General features: G+C 37.0%; 1 protein-coding gene across 7 annotated transcripts in view; it reads right to left on the reverse strand.

The window, feature by feature from the left end:
• Window positions 1-15,334, reverse strand: part of TUT4 (terminal uridylyl transferase 4) — a 138,853-nt gene that overhangs the window by 43,718 nt on the left and 79,801 nt on the right. For all 7 annotated transcript variants that reach the window (XM_082615898.1, XM_082615897.1, XM_082615899.1 and 4 more), the window contains exons 9-12: window positions 13,850-13,976; window positions 5,289-5,408; window positions 4,910-5,122; window positions 1,366-1,540 (exon numbers count right to left, since the gene is read on the reverse strand). In XM_082615898.1, the coding sequence (XP_082472024.1) occupies window positions 1,366-1,540; window positions 4,910-5,122; window positions 5,289-5,408; window positions 13,850-13,976 (635 nt within the window). The remainder of the gene's footprint in view (window positions 1-1,365; window positions 1,541-4,909; window positions 5,123-5,288; window positions 5,409-13,849; window positions 13,977-15,334) is intronic.

The raw sequence follows: 15,334 nt of genomic DNA on the forward strand, positions 1-15,334 counted from the left end.
TGAAATTTTTCAAGCTCCAAGACCTAGTAATAATTTTCATCTCTTGTCACAATATTCTTCAGTTATATACTCCTTGCAATTTAAACAAATAAAATATAGCCTAAAACTCTCCAGGCTTCAAGTTATACTGATTTTAAGATTTAACTTCAGTAATATCAGAAAATTAAAGAGAGAAAGAAGGAGAAATAATAGAAAGAAAAGTAGAAAAAAACCTAAGAAAGTAAAAATTAAACCAAAATTTAAACTCTGATCCAGTCTAAATGGCTATGCTGAAAAGGCTTGCGTCAACTGAATCCTCATTATTAAGAGCATAGAACAGAGTTCTGAAAATGTTTCCGGGTTTTTGGATTTTATAAGCCTTAAATACAAATATGCCCCAGGAAAAACTAACAGTGCCACCCAAAAGACGATACACATTTTCTCCACTACTGAAGATCATTAAGTGAAAGGATTAACAGGCCAGGCTTCAGGTTGTTAAGACTGGGGCATCATCTGTTACTTTTTACTGTTATCTAAATCCATAGGCTTTTAAAAGCTTTACTTAGCCTCTTTCCCTTTTCTAGAAGAAAAAGAAAAAAAAAAGGCAGAGAGAAATTATGATGGCTGCAGGCTTCAGAGCTCATTTATTTACCATATGTAAGCGAGTACAAGATGTGAGTACGTGTTTGAGTGTAGAGTGAGAATATTTGTAAGTCCAACTCACAGTAGAGAAGCCCTGCAGAGGATGGAGGAAAGAGAAGAATGTATAGTCTAAACAGACTAAGATGGTGGACAGAAATTCCATTTCCTATCTATAAAAAGTGAGCAAAATGTTGTGGAATTTAAATTTTTTATTAAGAATTTAGAAGCTATACTATTTATTTCTGTATCTCTAAAGATCTTAATGTTCTTGGGATTTGATGTGAAACCTTATTTGTCCGCATCAATTGTTCTTTTTTCCTTTAGCTTAGCCATATTTAATAAATGAGGTACTTCACAAGACAATGAAAAACTGGATTTTAAGATTATACTTTAACATAATTTTATGACACAAATATATTTAAAAATATCTTACAGTATTCGGATAACTATTCTATTTTTCTGTATTTTTGAAATTTTCCACAATTAAAAAATAAAAATAAAGGCATGTATACAAGCTAATTACCCTAGCCATTATAATATTTACAGATTGGAAACTTTTAAGCAAGCATTAATTCTATAAAGCTATCATGGACTTGATAAAGAATTTATCCAAAATATATAGTGACAACCTAGTGGCATATAGTGCTACAAAGCCAAGGGATAAAATTTATAACACTACATTAGAAATAGATGATGAGTGGCACACACAAAATTCTCCAAATGAAATATAACATATCATCTCACCTTCAATGGCTATTCGCCTTTTAGGCCAGTTTTTGTTTTCTCTTGTTAAAATATCTTGTATCCGTACACATATGACGTATTCCTCCAAAGCAAAATCCAGTGTGTAAAATTTTAGCAGCTCTAACCATAACTGTCCCAGGGACACCTGATTTGGTGTTCCCAATGTTAAAGGAGACTGGAAAAGAAAAAATACCTTTCATTTAAGCTTCACAAAACTATGGAATTGTTTAACTTTCAATTTACAAAGACCTTAGAGATCACCTTTTCAAAAACTGAGGCATAAAAGAATAGGTTGCCAAAAAGCAATGTGTGGCACAGCTGGGAAGAGAGTGTCCCAGATTACTGACTCCTAGAATTTTGTGTTCTATCCACTAAACCAGTGATGCTCAACCTTGGCTGCACATTAGAATCACATTGAGAGCACTAAAATTCACCAGCACCTGAGCTTGACACCACTCCCATCTCCCATACCTTTCCCAAGACTGTGATTTAATGGACTGAGATTTTTAAAGCTTCCTAAGTGTCCCATGCTGTGCAGCCAAGGTTGCTAACCACTGTATAACAACTACTATAGTTCCTCCATTGCAGCAATTACTTTTAAAATCTATATAAATGCCCAGGGCTTTCAAAAGCTAATTCCTTCAATCTAACAGCTATGAAGTAGATACTACAGGGCAAGGATTTGACTCAGGATCACCTGGCTACTGGGTCTGTGATGCTAATCATTATAGCACACTGTGACTCAGACAAGATGAGGTCCTATTTCACAGACTATTAGGAGAGGAAGAGACCATTTAACAATTACAATGAAGGCTACATGCTAAAATGGGTCTCTGAATCAGGGGGGTCTTAACAGAAAAGGTAATACCTGAATTCTAAAGCAATTAGCTAAATGAATGCCGGTTAAAAGTGACCATAAAGGCATAAAAATCATTCACTCATTCCATTCTACAACTATTCATTGAGTGCCTACTATGTGCCAGGCACTTGGGATATATCCGTGAAAAAAACCAAAGATCCAGGGCTTCCCTGGTGGCGCAGTGGTTGAGAGTCTGCCTGCTGATGCAGGGAACACGGGTTCGTGCCCCGGTCCGGGAACATCCCACGTGCCACGGAGCGGCTGGGCCCGTGAGCCATGGCCGCTGAGCCTGCGCGTCTGGAGCCTGTGCTCCGCAACGGGAGAGGCCACAACAGTGAGAGGCCCGCGTACCGCAAAAAAATCAAACAAACAAAAAACCCCCAAAAAACAAAGAGCCTTGCCTTAGTGGAGCTTACATTCTAGGGGAAGAAGACAATAAGCAATGAACTTAATAAGTAAATTACACCGTAAGTTAGAAGAAGAAAAATGCTGTGGAAATAAGAAAAAGTTGAGGGGGTTTAGTAAAGGGGATGGGATATGGGAGCCGATTTCAGTGTTAAATATAGTCAGGATAGGACTTGTTGAGAAGGTATGATCTGAAGAAGAGGAAAAAGGGTTCTAAGAATAAGAAACAGAGCAAACACACTAAAGTAGGAGTGTAAACAGCTTTAAAAAGACGACTAGTGTGGCAGAGAGAGGAGAGGAAAAGAGGGAAACAAAGAGCTAACCAGTAAGAACTCTAGCTTTTATTCTAAATTAAATGAGGAGCCACTGAAGCATTTCAAGTGTGGGGAGGGAGAAGGGCATGATCTGACCTAAGCTCTAGAAGAGCCATTCTGATTGTTGTGTTGAGACTATAACGGGGGCAAGGGTAAATGCAGGGAAACTTATTATGAGTCTGTGGTAGTAGTCCAGGCCAGAGATGATATGGCTAGGACCAGGATAGTAACAGGGGAAGTGGTCAAATTGTGGATATATTTTGAAGTAGAAATGACAGGATTTCCTGACAGACTTAGTATGGGGTATGAAAGAGAGAAGTAAAGGATGACTCCAAGGTTTATGACTGAGCAACTGAAAGGATGAAGTGCCATCAACTGAGATGGGAAAACTGCATGTGGAGCAAGGGGAAGACCCAGAGTTCAGTTTTAGACACATTAAGATTAAGACATCTATTAGACATCTTAGTAGAAACATTAAATAGCAGGTTGGAAACACAATTATAGAGTTTAGGAGAGAGGTTTGGCCTAACATTTAAACTTGGGAGTCATCATCATATAGATGGTACTTAAAATCCATGGGATTGGATGAGATCACCAAGGGAGTGTAGATACAGAAAAAAGGCAGGGGTCAAGGACTGAACCCTAGAATACTCCAACATTAAAGAGATTGGAGAGGAAAGGAAGAACCAACAAAGAGACTGAGAAGGAATAATCAGGCATGGGTGTGGTATCCTGAAAGTCAAGTTAAGAAATTTTTTAGAGAAGGAAATAATCAACTGCAAATGTTGCTGGTAAGTCAAAAAAGATAAAAATTGTGAAATAACTATTGGATTTAGCCATGTGGAGGATACTGACACTGGCAAAACAAGTTTTGGCAGATTGATAGGGGTCAAAGCCTGAGTAGAGTGAGTTAAAAGGAAACAGAGAAACTGGAAATAGTGTATATAAACAATTCTTCCAAGAAGTTTTCCTGCAAAAGGGAGCAAGGAAATAGCTGGGAGGGGAAATGGTGTCAAGATTTTTCTTTAAAGTGGGAGATGTAAAACCATGTATGATTCAGTAAAGAATGAAAAATTGGTAACCTAGGATGGAAAGAGAAGAACTGCTAGAGCAATGTTCCGGAATAGACAAGAAGGGATGGGACTAAACACACAAGTTAAGATAATGACTTTAGATAGCAATACAGGAACTTTCTTTATGAAAGCCGGCAGCAAGGCAGAGTATGTGAGTACAGATAGTGGGAGATGGTGGTGGGAGTGGGAAGTTCTCTTTTGATTGCTTCAGTTTTCTCAGAGAAGTAATAATAAGCAAGATCATTAGCTGAGAGTATTGATGGTTTGAGAAGAGGGTAGAAGGTAGTCTAGAAAAGTGGAAGAACTGAACATGTGCTCGGGAACTACATATACTTCAGTATAGCTAGAGCAATGATTTCTGTAATGTTCACATTTTTGTAATAACGTCTGTCTACTTCAGAAGACTACATGCTTCTGGAGGACATAATCCATGAATATACATCTTGGGTTCTCTAGCACTCAAGATAATGCCTGGCACATAGCTGGTCCTTACTTAATAAATGAAGTTTGAATGATTAAGTAAGCCAGCCACCCTCTAAAGGAGCACAAGGCCTTTATTTCTTCACCAGTCTGGCAACATAATCCCCATAGGCTAAAGCTCTGGTCACAGCCCAACTCCTGAAGGAAATCTTTCTTATCTAAATGAAAAATATACAAAGAATTACCTTGATATGATTCAAACAATACAAGCCTTTAAAAATGAGGTATATATTTATTAGGGAATCTTGGTACTGAAAAACTAAACCAGATCAACCCCTCACTTTACAGATGAGGAAAATGAGGCCAAGAGGCTTACTCAAGGTCAGTCAATCTACTATTAAAATAGTTTCAACTAAAGGCATCACAAATTCTACATATAGAAAAGCCAAAAACAAAAACAAAAAGAAGCTTACTTTGCCATGTTTTTCCTTCATGGCATTACTTTGGTTGTCTGTTTCTGTCTTCTTGGTATCATCTTTTGGTTGGTCTGCCTTAGCTTTGTTTTCCTCAGCAATTGAGTTTTTCTCAGTTGCACTACTTGAATTATATTCCCACTTCACAAACTTCTCTTCTACTATGCCCTTCAGCTGAAAGTCATCCATCCTTTTTGGGTCAAAGCCTTCAATCTATATAAAAAGGCATTCCAAATTGGTAGTGGAAAATTATTAAAAGAAAAAAAAATGATGGACAAACAGACAAACCAGAATTCCAGCTTTAAATGTGTGAACAGAGCACTCTGCAAGAATGAACTACATATACACATGTGCATACATGTTACAAACCGATGCTTACCCAACTTCCAAGTAAGCAAGGAAGAAGAGGGGGTTTTCTTTGTTGTAGAAAAAACATCACCATTAAAGCAAAACAGTAAGAAGGGATTCCGCCATCAGTTTGGGAGTCAATATAGCACAACTGCAAAATGAAGGGGAAAAAAGTACCACCATTTAACTTTCTTTCTGTTCTCCTCAAAATAAAAGTAGCTTTTATCTTCCTACCATAATCATTGTTAAAAGTTCAAATAATGACAAATATAAGGAATGACCTGAAATCATACCACCCTGAAATAACTATTTATACATTGGCAACCACCTTTCCATTCATTTCCTTACTGCATATGAAGATACATATATATTTTAGTTAAATGGAATCATATCACACATAGTGCTTTTACTGTGGACATCTTTTTAAAATCTTATTTTCTTATCTTGCCTCTACTTCTGCCTCAATGTTAACGATCTTCTATGTACTCTTCCATGCCTTTTTCTATACTCAAATAACCATATACAAATATACATACATTCCTATTTTCTATATAAATACAGGGAGGATTTTATAGTTTTTGTCACTGTTTTACCAAAATAGACATCTCTCTGTATATTACTCTTCTCCCTTAACAATGCATCAAGAAAGTCCCTCTTAGTCAATTAGTATATATCTAACACATCTTTTAAAATGGTTAAATTATAGCCTATGATCAGATGGTTATTCAATAGTTCCCTCACCCAAGGACTTTCACATTTTGTTCCCAGTTTTGCCACTTTAAACAGTCCTGTAATATTTATCCTTATACATTTTCCTAAATACTGGTGCTCATTTCTATGACCTATATTCCCAGGAATGTGTTTGCTGGATTTTAAAATGTGATATATTTAAATTCTAATAAATATTTTAAGATTGTTTTCCAAAATCAGTACAGAAATTTCTCTTTTCATCAGTAACAAGAAGGTATACACGTTTCCCAATACTAGGTGTTACAACCTTTTTTTTCTTTAAATATTTACTTTATTTACTTATTTATTTGGTTGTGCTGGGTCTTCGTTGCAGCTTGACTGCTCCTTAGTTGTGGCTCACCTGCTCCTTAGTTGCAGCACATGTACTCCTTAGTTGTGGCCGGAGGGCTCCTTAGTTGTGGCGTGTATGTGGAATCTAGTTTCCTGACCAGGGATCAAACGCAGGCACCCTGCATTGGGAGCGCGGAGTCTTAACCACTGCGCCACCAGGGAAGTCCCTATTTTTTTTATTTTTTCTTTTTAATTAAAGTTGATTTACTAAGTTGTGTTAGTTTCAGGTGTACAGGTGTTACCACTTTAAAAAACCTGTCAACAAGATGGGTGAGATATAATATCTGATAGTTACTTCAATTTGCATTTCCTTGATGCTAAGAGGTTATACAAATTTTCATGTATTTACTAACCATTTGGATTTGCTCTTTTCTGAACTATTAAATCTTTTGCCGTTTTTCTATTTTCATCAATACATATCAATTTGTACGTGTTCTTTTTTATGTTATAAATAATAACTCTTTATATCTGACATATGCATTTGAAAAATGTTATTTTTTCCTAATCTGCTTTGGCATCATTTATGGTACTTTTTATCATATAAAATGTATTGTTTAGGGGCCTCCCTGGTGGCGCAGTGGTTGAGAGTCCGCCTGCCGATGCAGGGGATAGGGGTTCGTGCCCCGGTCTGGGAGGATCCCATATGCCGCAGAGCGGCTGGGCCCGTGAGCCACGGCCGCTGGGCCTGCGCATCCGGAGCCTGTGGTCCGCAACGGGAGAGGCCACAACAGTGAGAGGCCCGCATACCGCAAAAAGAAAAAAAAAAAAAATGTATTGTTTATATAAATAGTTAAATATGCTTAATATCTTCTAGGTTTCCTACCATGGTAAAGATGTTTCTCCAATCCACAGGTTACATATACATACTCTTAAATTTTCTTCTAAAATTTTGAATTTTCATTTGAGTGGAATTTATTTTTGCATTTAGTGTGCTAAGGGTCCAACATTATTTTCTTCAAGAAAGATACAGTTCTGACAGAACCATTTATTAAATAAACCATTGTTTTCTCACTGAAATCTTTTATTCTTTTCATAGAATAAAATCTCATTTACACTAGGACCTACTTATGGGCTTTCTATTCTGTTCCACAGATCTACTTGTCTATTCCTATACAATGGTATACACTTGACTAAAGCAGTTTTATAGTGGTAAAGTACATTCTCCTTCACTACTTTTCTTTTTCTGAATTATTTTGGCTTCTCTCAAACATTTATTCTTCCATACTAACTTTAAGATTACATTATAATTTTTTTCCCAAATTCTAATTGAAATTACTGTACATTTGAAAGTTAGTTTAAGGAGACTTTACATTTTAGGGATACCATCTCCCTATCCAATAACTTGGTGTATTTGCATTTTCCAAAAATTTAGGAGTTGTCATCAATTACTCACTTTCCCTCACCTCTTGCATCCATTACCTATGCAAGTCCTACTTCCAAAACTTATCCCAAATCTGTCTACTTGGCTTCATATCCATTCTAACCTAGCACAGATCATTATCCTCTCTAGCTGATCTACCACAACAGCCTGTTCACTGGGTTCCCCATTTCTACTCTTTACCCCCAAAAGACCTTTTCCAAGCATAAATCACATCAAGTCATATACTGCTTTTAAAACTTATCCTGTGCTTTCCCAATGTAATTAAAATACAAGTTCCTTACCACTGGAAGTGTCTGTCTAACCTCATCCTCTACAACTTTCACTCTCACTCGCTTCATTCCAGTCACTCTTGCCTTTTTCTGCTCCTTAATAGCTCATTCTCACCTTACAGGCTTTTTACTAGCTATCCCTTGGATGCTATTCCCTGAGACGATCAAGTGGCTGGTTATGCTGGTCAGAGTTTATATATCACATCCTCAAAGAGACTTCCCTGACCATCCAGTGAAATGTCAACTCTCTTATCACATCACCTCATTTTAATGGCACTAAATTCTACCAGATATTGTGTTATTTATATATTTGTTTACTGGCTGATTCTTCCAAAAGTATGTAAGCTTCATGACAGCGGGACTCAGTACATCTTGTTAGATGTTTCCAACACCTAAGAACAGTACTTAGGAAGAACTTACACAGAACTTACATAGGAAGCATTGAACAAATATTTGCTCAATAAATACATTTGTTCAGATTTTGTTTTCACCATTCAATAATACAATTTTCTTCCTGTACCTTTATTAAATTTATTCGTTAGTATTTTATAATTTGTGTCACTGTCATGAAGATAATATTTTTCCCTGCTTCTATTCTATAAGATTATTTTTATGACAGAGAAAACTACTGATTTTTGTATGTTTATAGTGTATTTAGTCATCACAAATTCTAGCAGTTTTTAACTAGGGTTTTCTAGGTATACAATCATACCATTAGCAAACAAAACATCTTATTGTTTTTCTAATATTTACATTCATTACTTCATTTTCTTTCCTCGTTGCATTTTTTAAATCTCCAAAACAATGTATAACATAATTGATGAACATCTTTGTAATATTCCTTATTTTAACACATATGGCTTGAGTAATTCACTTTTTTAATGATGTTTGGTACTGTTTTGTTTTGGGGTTTTTGAAAATAGTGTTTATCATTTAGTTCCATTTCTAGTTTACTTAAGAGTTCTTTTTTTTCAAGGAAGAACATGCCTTATCAGCATCAAGGATGTTTTTTTCTGCTTCAAATTGTTAATAAAATAAATTATGTTAAAAGATTTCCTAATATTAAACTAGCCTTACATTCCTGAAATAAATCCTGCATGGTTATGGTATATTACCTTTTGATACACTAATATATTCCACTTGCTTATATATATATTTTTATATTGTGTTTTTTATTTAATTTTACTTTTGGTTGCATTGGGTCTTCGTTGCTGCGCATGGGCTTTCTCTAGCTGCAGCAAGCAGGGGCTACTCTTCGTTGCGGCGTGCAGGCTTCTCATTGCAGTGACTTCTCTTGTTGAGGAGCATGGGCTCTAGGCGCACAGGCTTCAGCAGCTGTGGTGTGTGGGCTTAGTTGCTCCGCGGCATATGGGATCTTCCCAGACCAGGGATCGAACCCGTGTCCCCTGCATTAGCAGGCGGATTCTTAACCATTGTGCCACCAGGGACATCCCCACTTTCTTATATTTTATTTAGACTTCTGCATTTACTTAAGATCAGCCTGTAATTGGACTGTTATTATTTTCTTCTTTACATAATAAAGACGTAGCATAATCACTAAAGCCTTAATGACTTAGTAAATTTAAGAATATAATTTGAAATAAAAGAAGATTAAAAAACACTGATAAAAAGAGCTTAGGACTTCCCTGGTGGCGCAGTGGTTAAGAATCTGCCTGCCAATGCAGGGGACAGGGGTTCGATCCCTGGTCTGGGAAGATCGCACATGCCATGGAGCAACTAAGCCCACGCACCACAACTACTGAAGCCTGCGCACCTAGAGCCCGTGCTCCACAGCAAGAGAAGCCACCACAGTGAGAAGTCCATGCACCGCAACGAAAAGAGGAGCCCTCACTCGCCACAACTAGAGAAAGCCCACGTGCAGCAACGAAGACCCAACACAGCCAAAAATAGATAAATAAATAAATTTATTTATTTAAATAAATAAATTTGAAAAGGAGCTCGAAATATTCCACTAGAATAAATTCTCATTTATCCAGGGTATTAGGACAAAGGGTATGCTGCCTAATGAATAAGTCAAGTTAACCAGAAACTTCTTTGCAACTATAAGGAGCTGCTCATGTAAGCTGTTAACACTATCAGACATCTCACAGAGGAAAAACACTGAGGTAGTTTAACAGAGAGCTCTTAAAACACGGAGATCTCATAGCCAAGATATGGAAATAACCTAAATGTCTATAGACGGATAAATGGATAAAGGAAATGTGCTATATACACACAATGAAACATTATTTAGCCTTCAAAAAGAAGGAAATTCTGCCATTTGCGACAATACAGATAGACCTAGAGGACATTATTTATGCTAAGTGAAATAAGACAGGCGCAGAATGACAAATGTTATATCTCACTTATATGTGGAATCTAAAATAGTCAAACTAATTAGAAGTGAAGAGATTGGTGGCTACCGGAAGCTGGGGTAGAGGGAAATGGGAAGATGTTGGTCAAGGGGTATAAAATTTCAGTTACACAAGATGAATAAGTTATGGTGATCTAATGTATAGCGTGGTGACTATAGTTAACCATACTGTACTATATACTTGAAATTTGTTAAGAAGTTAGATCTCAAGTGTTTTCTCACCACACACACAAAAATGGTAACTAAAATGGTAACTATGTGAGGTAACAGATATGTTAATTAGCTTGACTGGTGACTGTTTCACAATGTATACATATATCAAATCACCAAGTTGTACACCTTAAATATATACAATAAAAAATAAAAATAAAGTAAAAACCCCAGGAACCTCATTTAGATGTCAGATATTGCTAAAATTAATTCTTATGTTAACCACAAAAAGTGGCTCTTAGTCAGGAAACTTGACTCTAATGGACTGATAAGGCTAAGAGTTTTGCTGCCCAGAGTATTAATAGGCTTTCCCAGAAAACAATTTCTTATTAGTAGAATGCTAAGAATATATCTGCTTAAGAGTGGAGACAGCCAGAGAACAATCAACAGCAATCTCATGATATCAATTACAAGAATAAATTATATTCATATACTACAATTTTTCTGAACCCTCAAATCGTGGAAAATCTGCGCTTTACTAAATAACGTACAATGTGGATTAAAACTTCAAGATAAATAAAGCTGTTGGAAAAAAATCTTTGAGAAGAATTATTTGAGAGGAATCATTTCTAGGTTTCTTACAATAAACTCAGAAAATGAAAACCACTGGGGAAAGCTCTTTGCAACTAACACAGCTGCCAAAAATGAGACACATCGTTCTGTTGGAAACAGAAAGGAACCACTCTGCAACCAGCTTTGTAACACGTTTTTTAGTGTCCTTCACTAATTGGTATGTTTAGAATCAATATAAATTTGAGTAACCTTTTCAAAGAGCCACTTTAGGAAACAAAGTTTATAGGCCACTTTTTTTTTTCCCAAATGAAAATAAGCTGAATACCATTTATAGTTCTTCTAACGCAGTCTACTTAAAAGAACAAAAGAAGCGTGTGAGAAAACTAAGACTATTTAAGGCCACTAAAAAATTAAGGCATAATTAAACAGTACCATCCCAGAGGCAGCTATTTATTCCTTCACTCCTTATGAAGCCACTAACCTTCCTGGAGTTGATAAACTTAGTTTCTTGAGTAATGGCTAGTCCTTGTCTACCAGTCTCATCCCATACTCTGAGAAACTTTAGTTACTAGGGTTGTCACAACAGTCCTGTCCCTGCTGACTTATCGTTGTTTAAATAATCTCACTTGCCAACTGAACAAAAAAGATTTGTGTAGCATTTTAGAATTCAAAGTATATTCTCATTCATTATCTTAAATCACTTTTTTTTTTTTTTTTCTGTACACGGGCCTCTCACTGTTCTGGCCTCTCCCGTTGAGGAGCACAGGCTCCGGACACACAGGCCTAGTGGCCATGGCTCACGGGCCCAGCTGCTCTGCGGCATGTGGGATCTTCCCGGACCGGGGCACAAACCCGTGTCCCCTGCATCGGCAGGCAGACTCTCAACCACTGCGCCACCAGGGAAGCCCCCTCATATCACTTTTGAAATAATCTCTCCAGATAGAAAAATTGAGGCTCAGATAGATGAAGTGCCTTGCTCAAAATGACATAAATATTTAGTATAAAAATTAGAGTTGGAATTGGTTTATTCCATTTCATAGCACTAAATTTCTGTAGTATGCCAGGCATTATGCTAGGCACAGAATATAATGAGATAAATAAGAGGAGGGATTCACCCTCCCTCAGACTGGTTCACTGCTCCCAGTCACTTCCAAGGATTAACAATCTTTCTGAAGAACTGGGCCATGTATTCAACAAATATTTATTAAATGCCTACTCTGCACTGGCACAGTAAAATAAGAAGCACTAGGAACAGCCGTGAATAAATAAAACAGACTAAAATTCCTATCCTTGCAGGGTTTATAATTTCATGGAAGAAAACAGATCACAAACAAATATATGAATATGTATGGAAGGTGGCAGTAAGTGCTATGAACAAAATAAAGCAGGGTAAAGGCAGAGAGAGTGATGGAGGCAATGCTTTTTATACACGGTGGTCCAGGAGACTCTGGTAAGATGAAATTTGAGCAGAAACTCGAAAAAAAGTAAAAGAGTGAACCATTCTGGATATGTGGGGTAAGAACATTTTAGATGAAGGGAATAGCAAACACAAAGGTGTTAGGTATGAAGACACCCCAACTTAGGCTTTCTGGCTGTTCCATACTTTTCAAGCTGTTCCTTACTCAGACAGCTGGTTCTGTCCCAACTATGGGGAGAATCAAAAGTCGAGACAAAATATTTCTAAAAGGATCCTTTGGCTGTTTTTGTTCTCAAGTTATCACTCCACCACTACCCCACTAATTCATCTTCTTTGTGTAAGACAGAGAATTTACTCATCATTAGTCTAACAAGTAATGAATACTACACTGATGAATACTATATAAAAAAACTAAAATCTCTCTCTCTCTAGTCATTTGGACTGATATTTACCACTCCTCGCCACCTCCAAGGGATAACCTGGAGCACAGGGGGAACCACAGTATTTAATAATATGTTAATTCTAATTTAGGAAACTTAGATAATGAATTCTTAGCAGCTGGCCATTCAGAAATTGCTGCAGGGGGGATTTCCCTGGTGGCGCGGTGGTTAAGAATCCGCCTGCCAATGCAGGGGACAGGGGTTCGAACCCTGGTCCGGGAAGATCCCACATGCCACGAAGCAACTAAGCCCGTGCGCCACAACTACTGAGCCTGAGCTCTACAGCCCGTGAGCCACAACTACCAAATCCATGCGCCTAGAGCCTGTGCTCTGCAACAAGAGAAGCCACCGCAATGAGAAGCCCGCTCACCACAATGAAGAGTAGTCCCCACTCACCGCAAGTAGAGAAAGTCCGCGCGCAGCAACAAAAGACCCAACGCAGCCAAAAATAAATAAATAAATTCATTTTTAAAAAAAAGAAAGAAAGAAATTGCTGCAGGTTACCAATAATTTAGAGGAAAGAGAATAATGTTCTAAGACAGAGACTGGGGAAAAAATATGCTAACAAAAGAATCTTAACTTGCATAACCATATCTTACAACCTTACAACCTTAACTTACAATAAGAGTGAAAACTTGAGTCTCAAATACTAAGATGTGAAAAAGAATATTTCTACATTGCATTAAAGAGAATAAAGTATAATAATTAAACATCCTAAAGTATATTAATAAACTCTACATGCCTATGAAACTTTATTTTCATGTCCATTATCAGAACCTGCCACACCACTTTCCATCCACAGATAACTATTTTGTCCCCATATTATTATGATTTATGTTACATGTTAGTGCAAGAAAAAGCCTCAGTTATCTTAAATGTTAGGTACTTTTTTCCTCTGTTCCACTTACCTTAGCCCAATAGCGAAAGGCTAACACCAAGGGAGTAAAGACAGGTTCCATTTTGCCAAGAGCAGCAAATAAATCAGTAGTGAGGCATGCCATATCATTTCCTGCACTCACTCTACAAAGTAAACCACTGTGAATGAGAAAGAAACAAATTTTCACTGTACTAATACCTTAAAAACCAGAATACTTCAAATCCTGTGGCTATCCTTTCCAGTAACCACAATTAACACCTAAGAAGTCATAATAAAAACAAATGTTTTAATAAACTTAGAGCTAACAGAAAACTATATATCATTTCCATCACTAGAGTTCCATACAAATTAAAGATGTTTTAACTATTCATTTATACTTCAGAAATAAAGTTTAACCTCACTTAGTATTTAAGTTCATGAAAAGTTAATTTCAAAAGCAGCATTAAGATTCACCAAAAGTTGATTTATGTGAGGGGAAAGACATTGATATCATCAATGTCAAATAGTACAACATACCTTCCTACTCCATTCTTTTTGCTTTGCACATGATAAAAACAAAAAATGAAATACTGGGGCTTCCCTGGTGGCGCAGTGGTTGAGAGTCCGCCTGCCGATGCAGGGGACACAGGTTCATGCCCCGGTCCCGGTCCGGGAGGATCCCACATGCCGCGGAGCAGCTGGGCCCGTGAGCCATGGCCGCTGGGCCTGCGCGTCCGGAGCCTGTGCTCCGCAATGGGAGAGGCCGCGACAGTGAGAGGCCCGCGTACCGCAAAAAAAAAAAAAAAAAAATACTGAACTGACTAGCTATACTTCTTGGCTCTAATTTTTCCTATCCAAGCTTTCATGACTTTATTGATATGCTATTTTCAGATTAGGGATCAGAAAGAATTTATCTATTAATCCACAGTAATGCTTATATGTAAGTGAAAATAGGAGCTACCTTAAACAGAGTGACAGAATTGTAGAAGAAAATTTTTGTGGCAGGGAAAAGAATGTGACTGAGGTTGCCGCAGAGGCAATTTGACACAATGTGGTAGGAAAAACACTCGAAGTCAGAATACCTCTATTCCAATTCTGATTTTCCCCTGAATAATTTGAATTTGGACAAATCACTTAATCACTCCAGGTCTCAATTTTCTAATTTAGAAAATAAGGAAGTTGAACTAGATCTCCAAAGATTCTTCTAGCTTTGAATAAGAAAACAGAGTAATCTTAAAATGTAAGAAATAATAATAATCAATAAAAGAATACATTATTATTTCCGTATTGTTTCCATCTCTCCCACATTGGTTTCAAATACGATTATTTCAGTTTCCTTTGTCAAAGGCATGTTGCTCTCAGTCCTATAAATATCTGAATAGAAAGCGAAGATCAATCTTCAATGACTCCTTGAATTTCAGTGAACTAAAAACTAGATTCTAATAGATCCTTGAGAAGAGAGTCTATTTCTTATTTATGTTTGAAATAAGCAAAGCAGTACTAACATATAGTAAATGCTCAATACTGTTGGGTGAAT

This window comes from Mesoplodon mirus, assembly GCF_964341445.2.
Source record: "Mesoplodon mirus genome assembly, chromosome: 3".
Taxonomy (NCBI): domain Eukaryota; kingdom Metazoa; phylum Chordata; class Mammalia; order Artiodactyla; family Ziphiidae; genus Mesoplodon; species Mesoplodon mirus.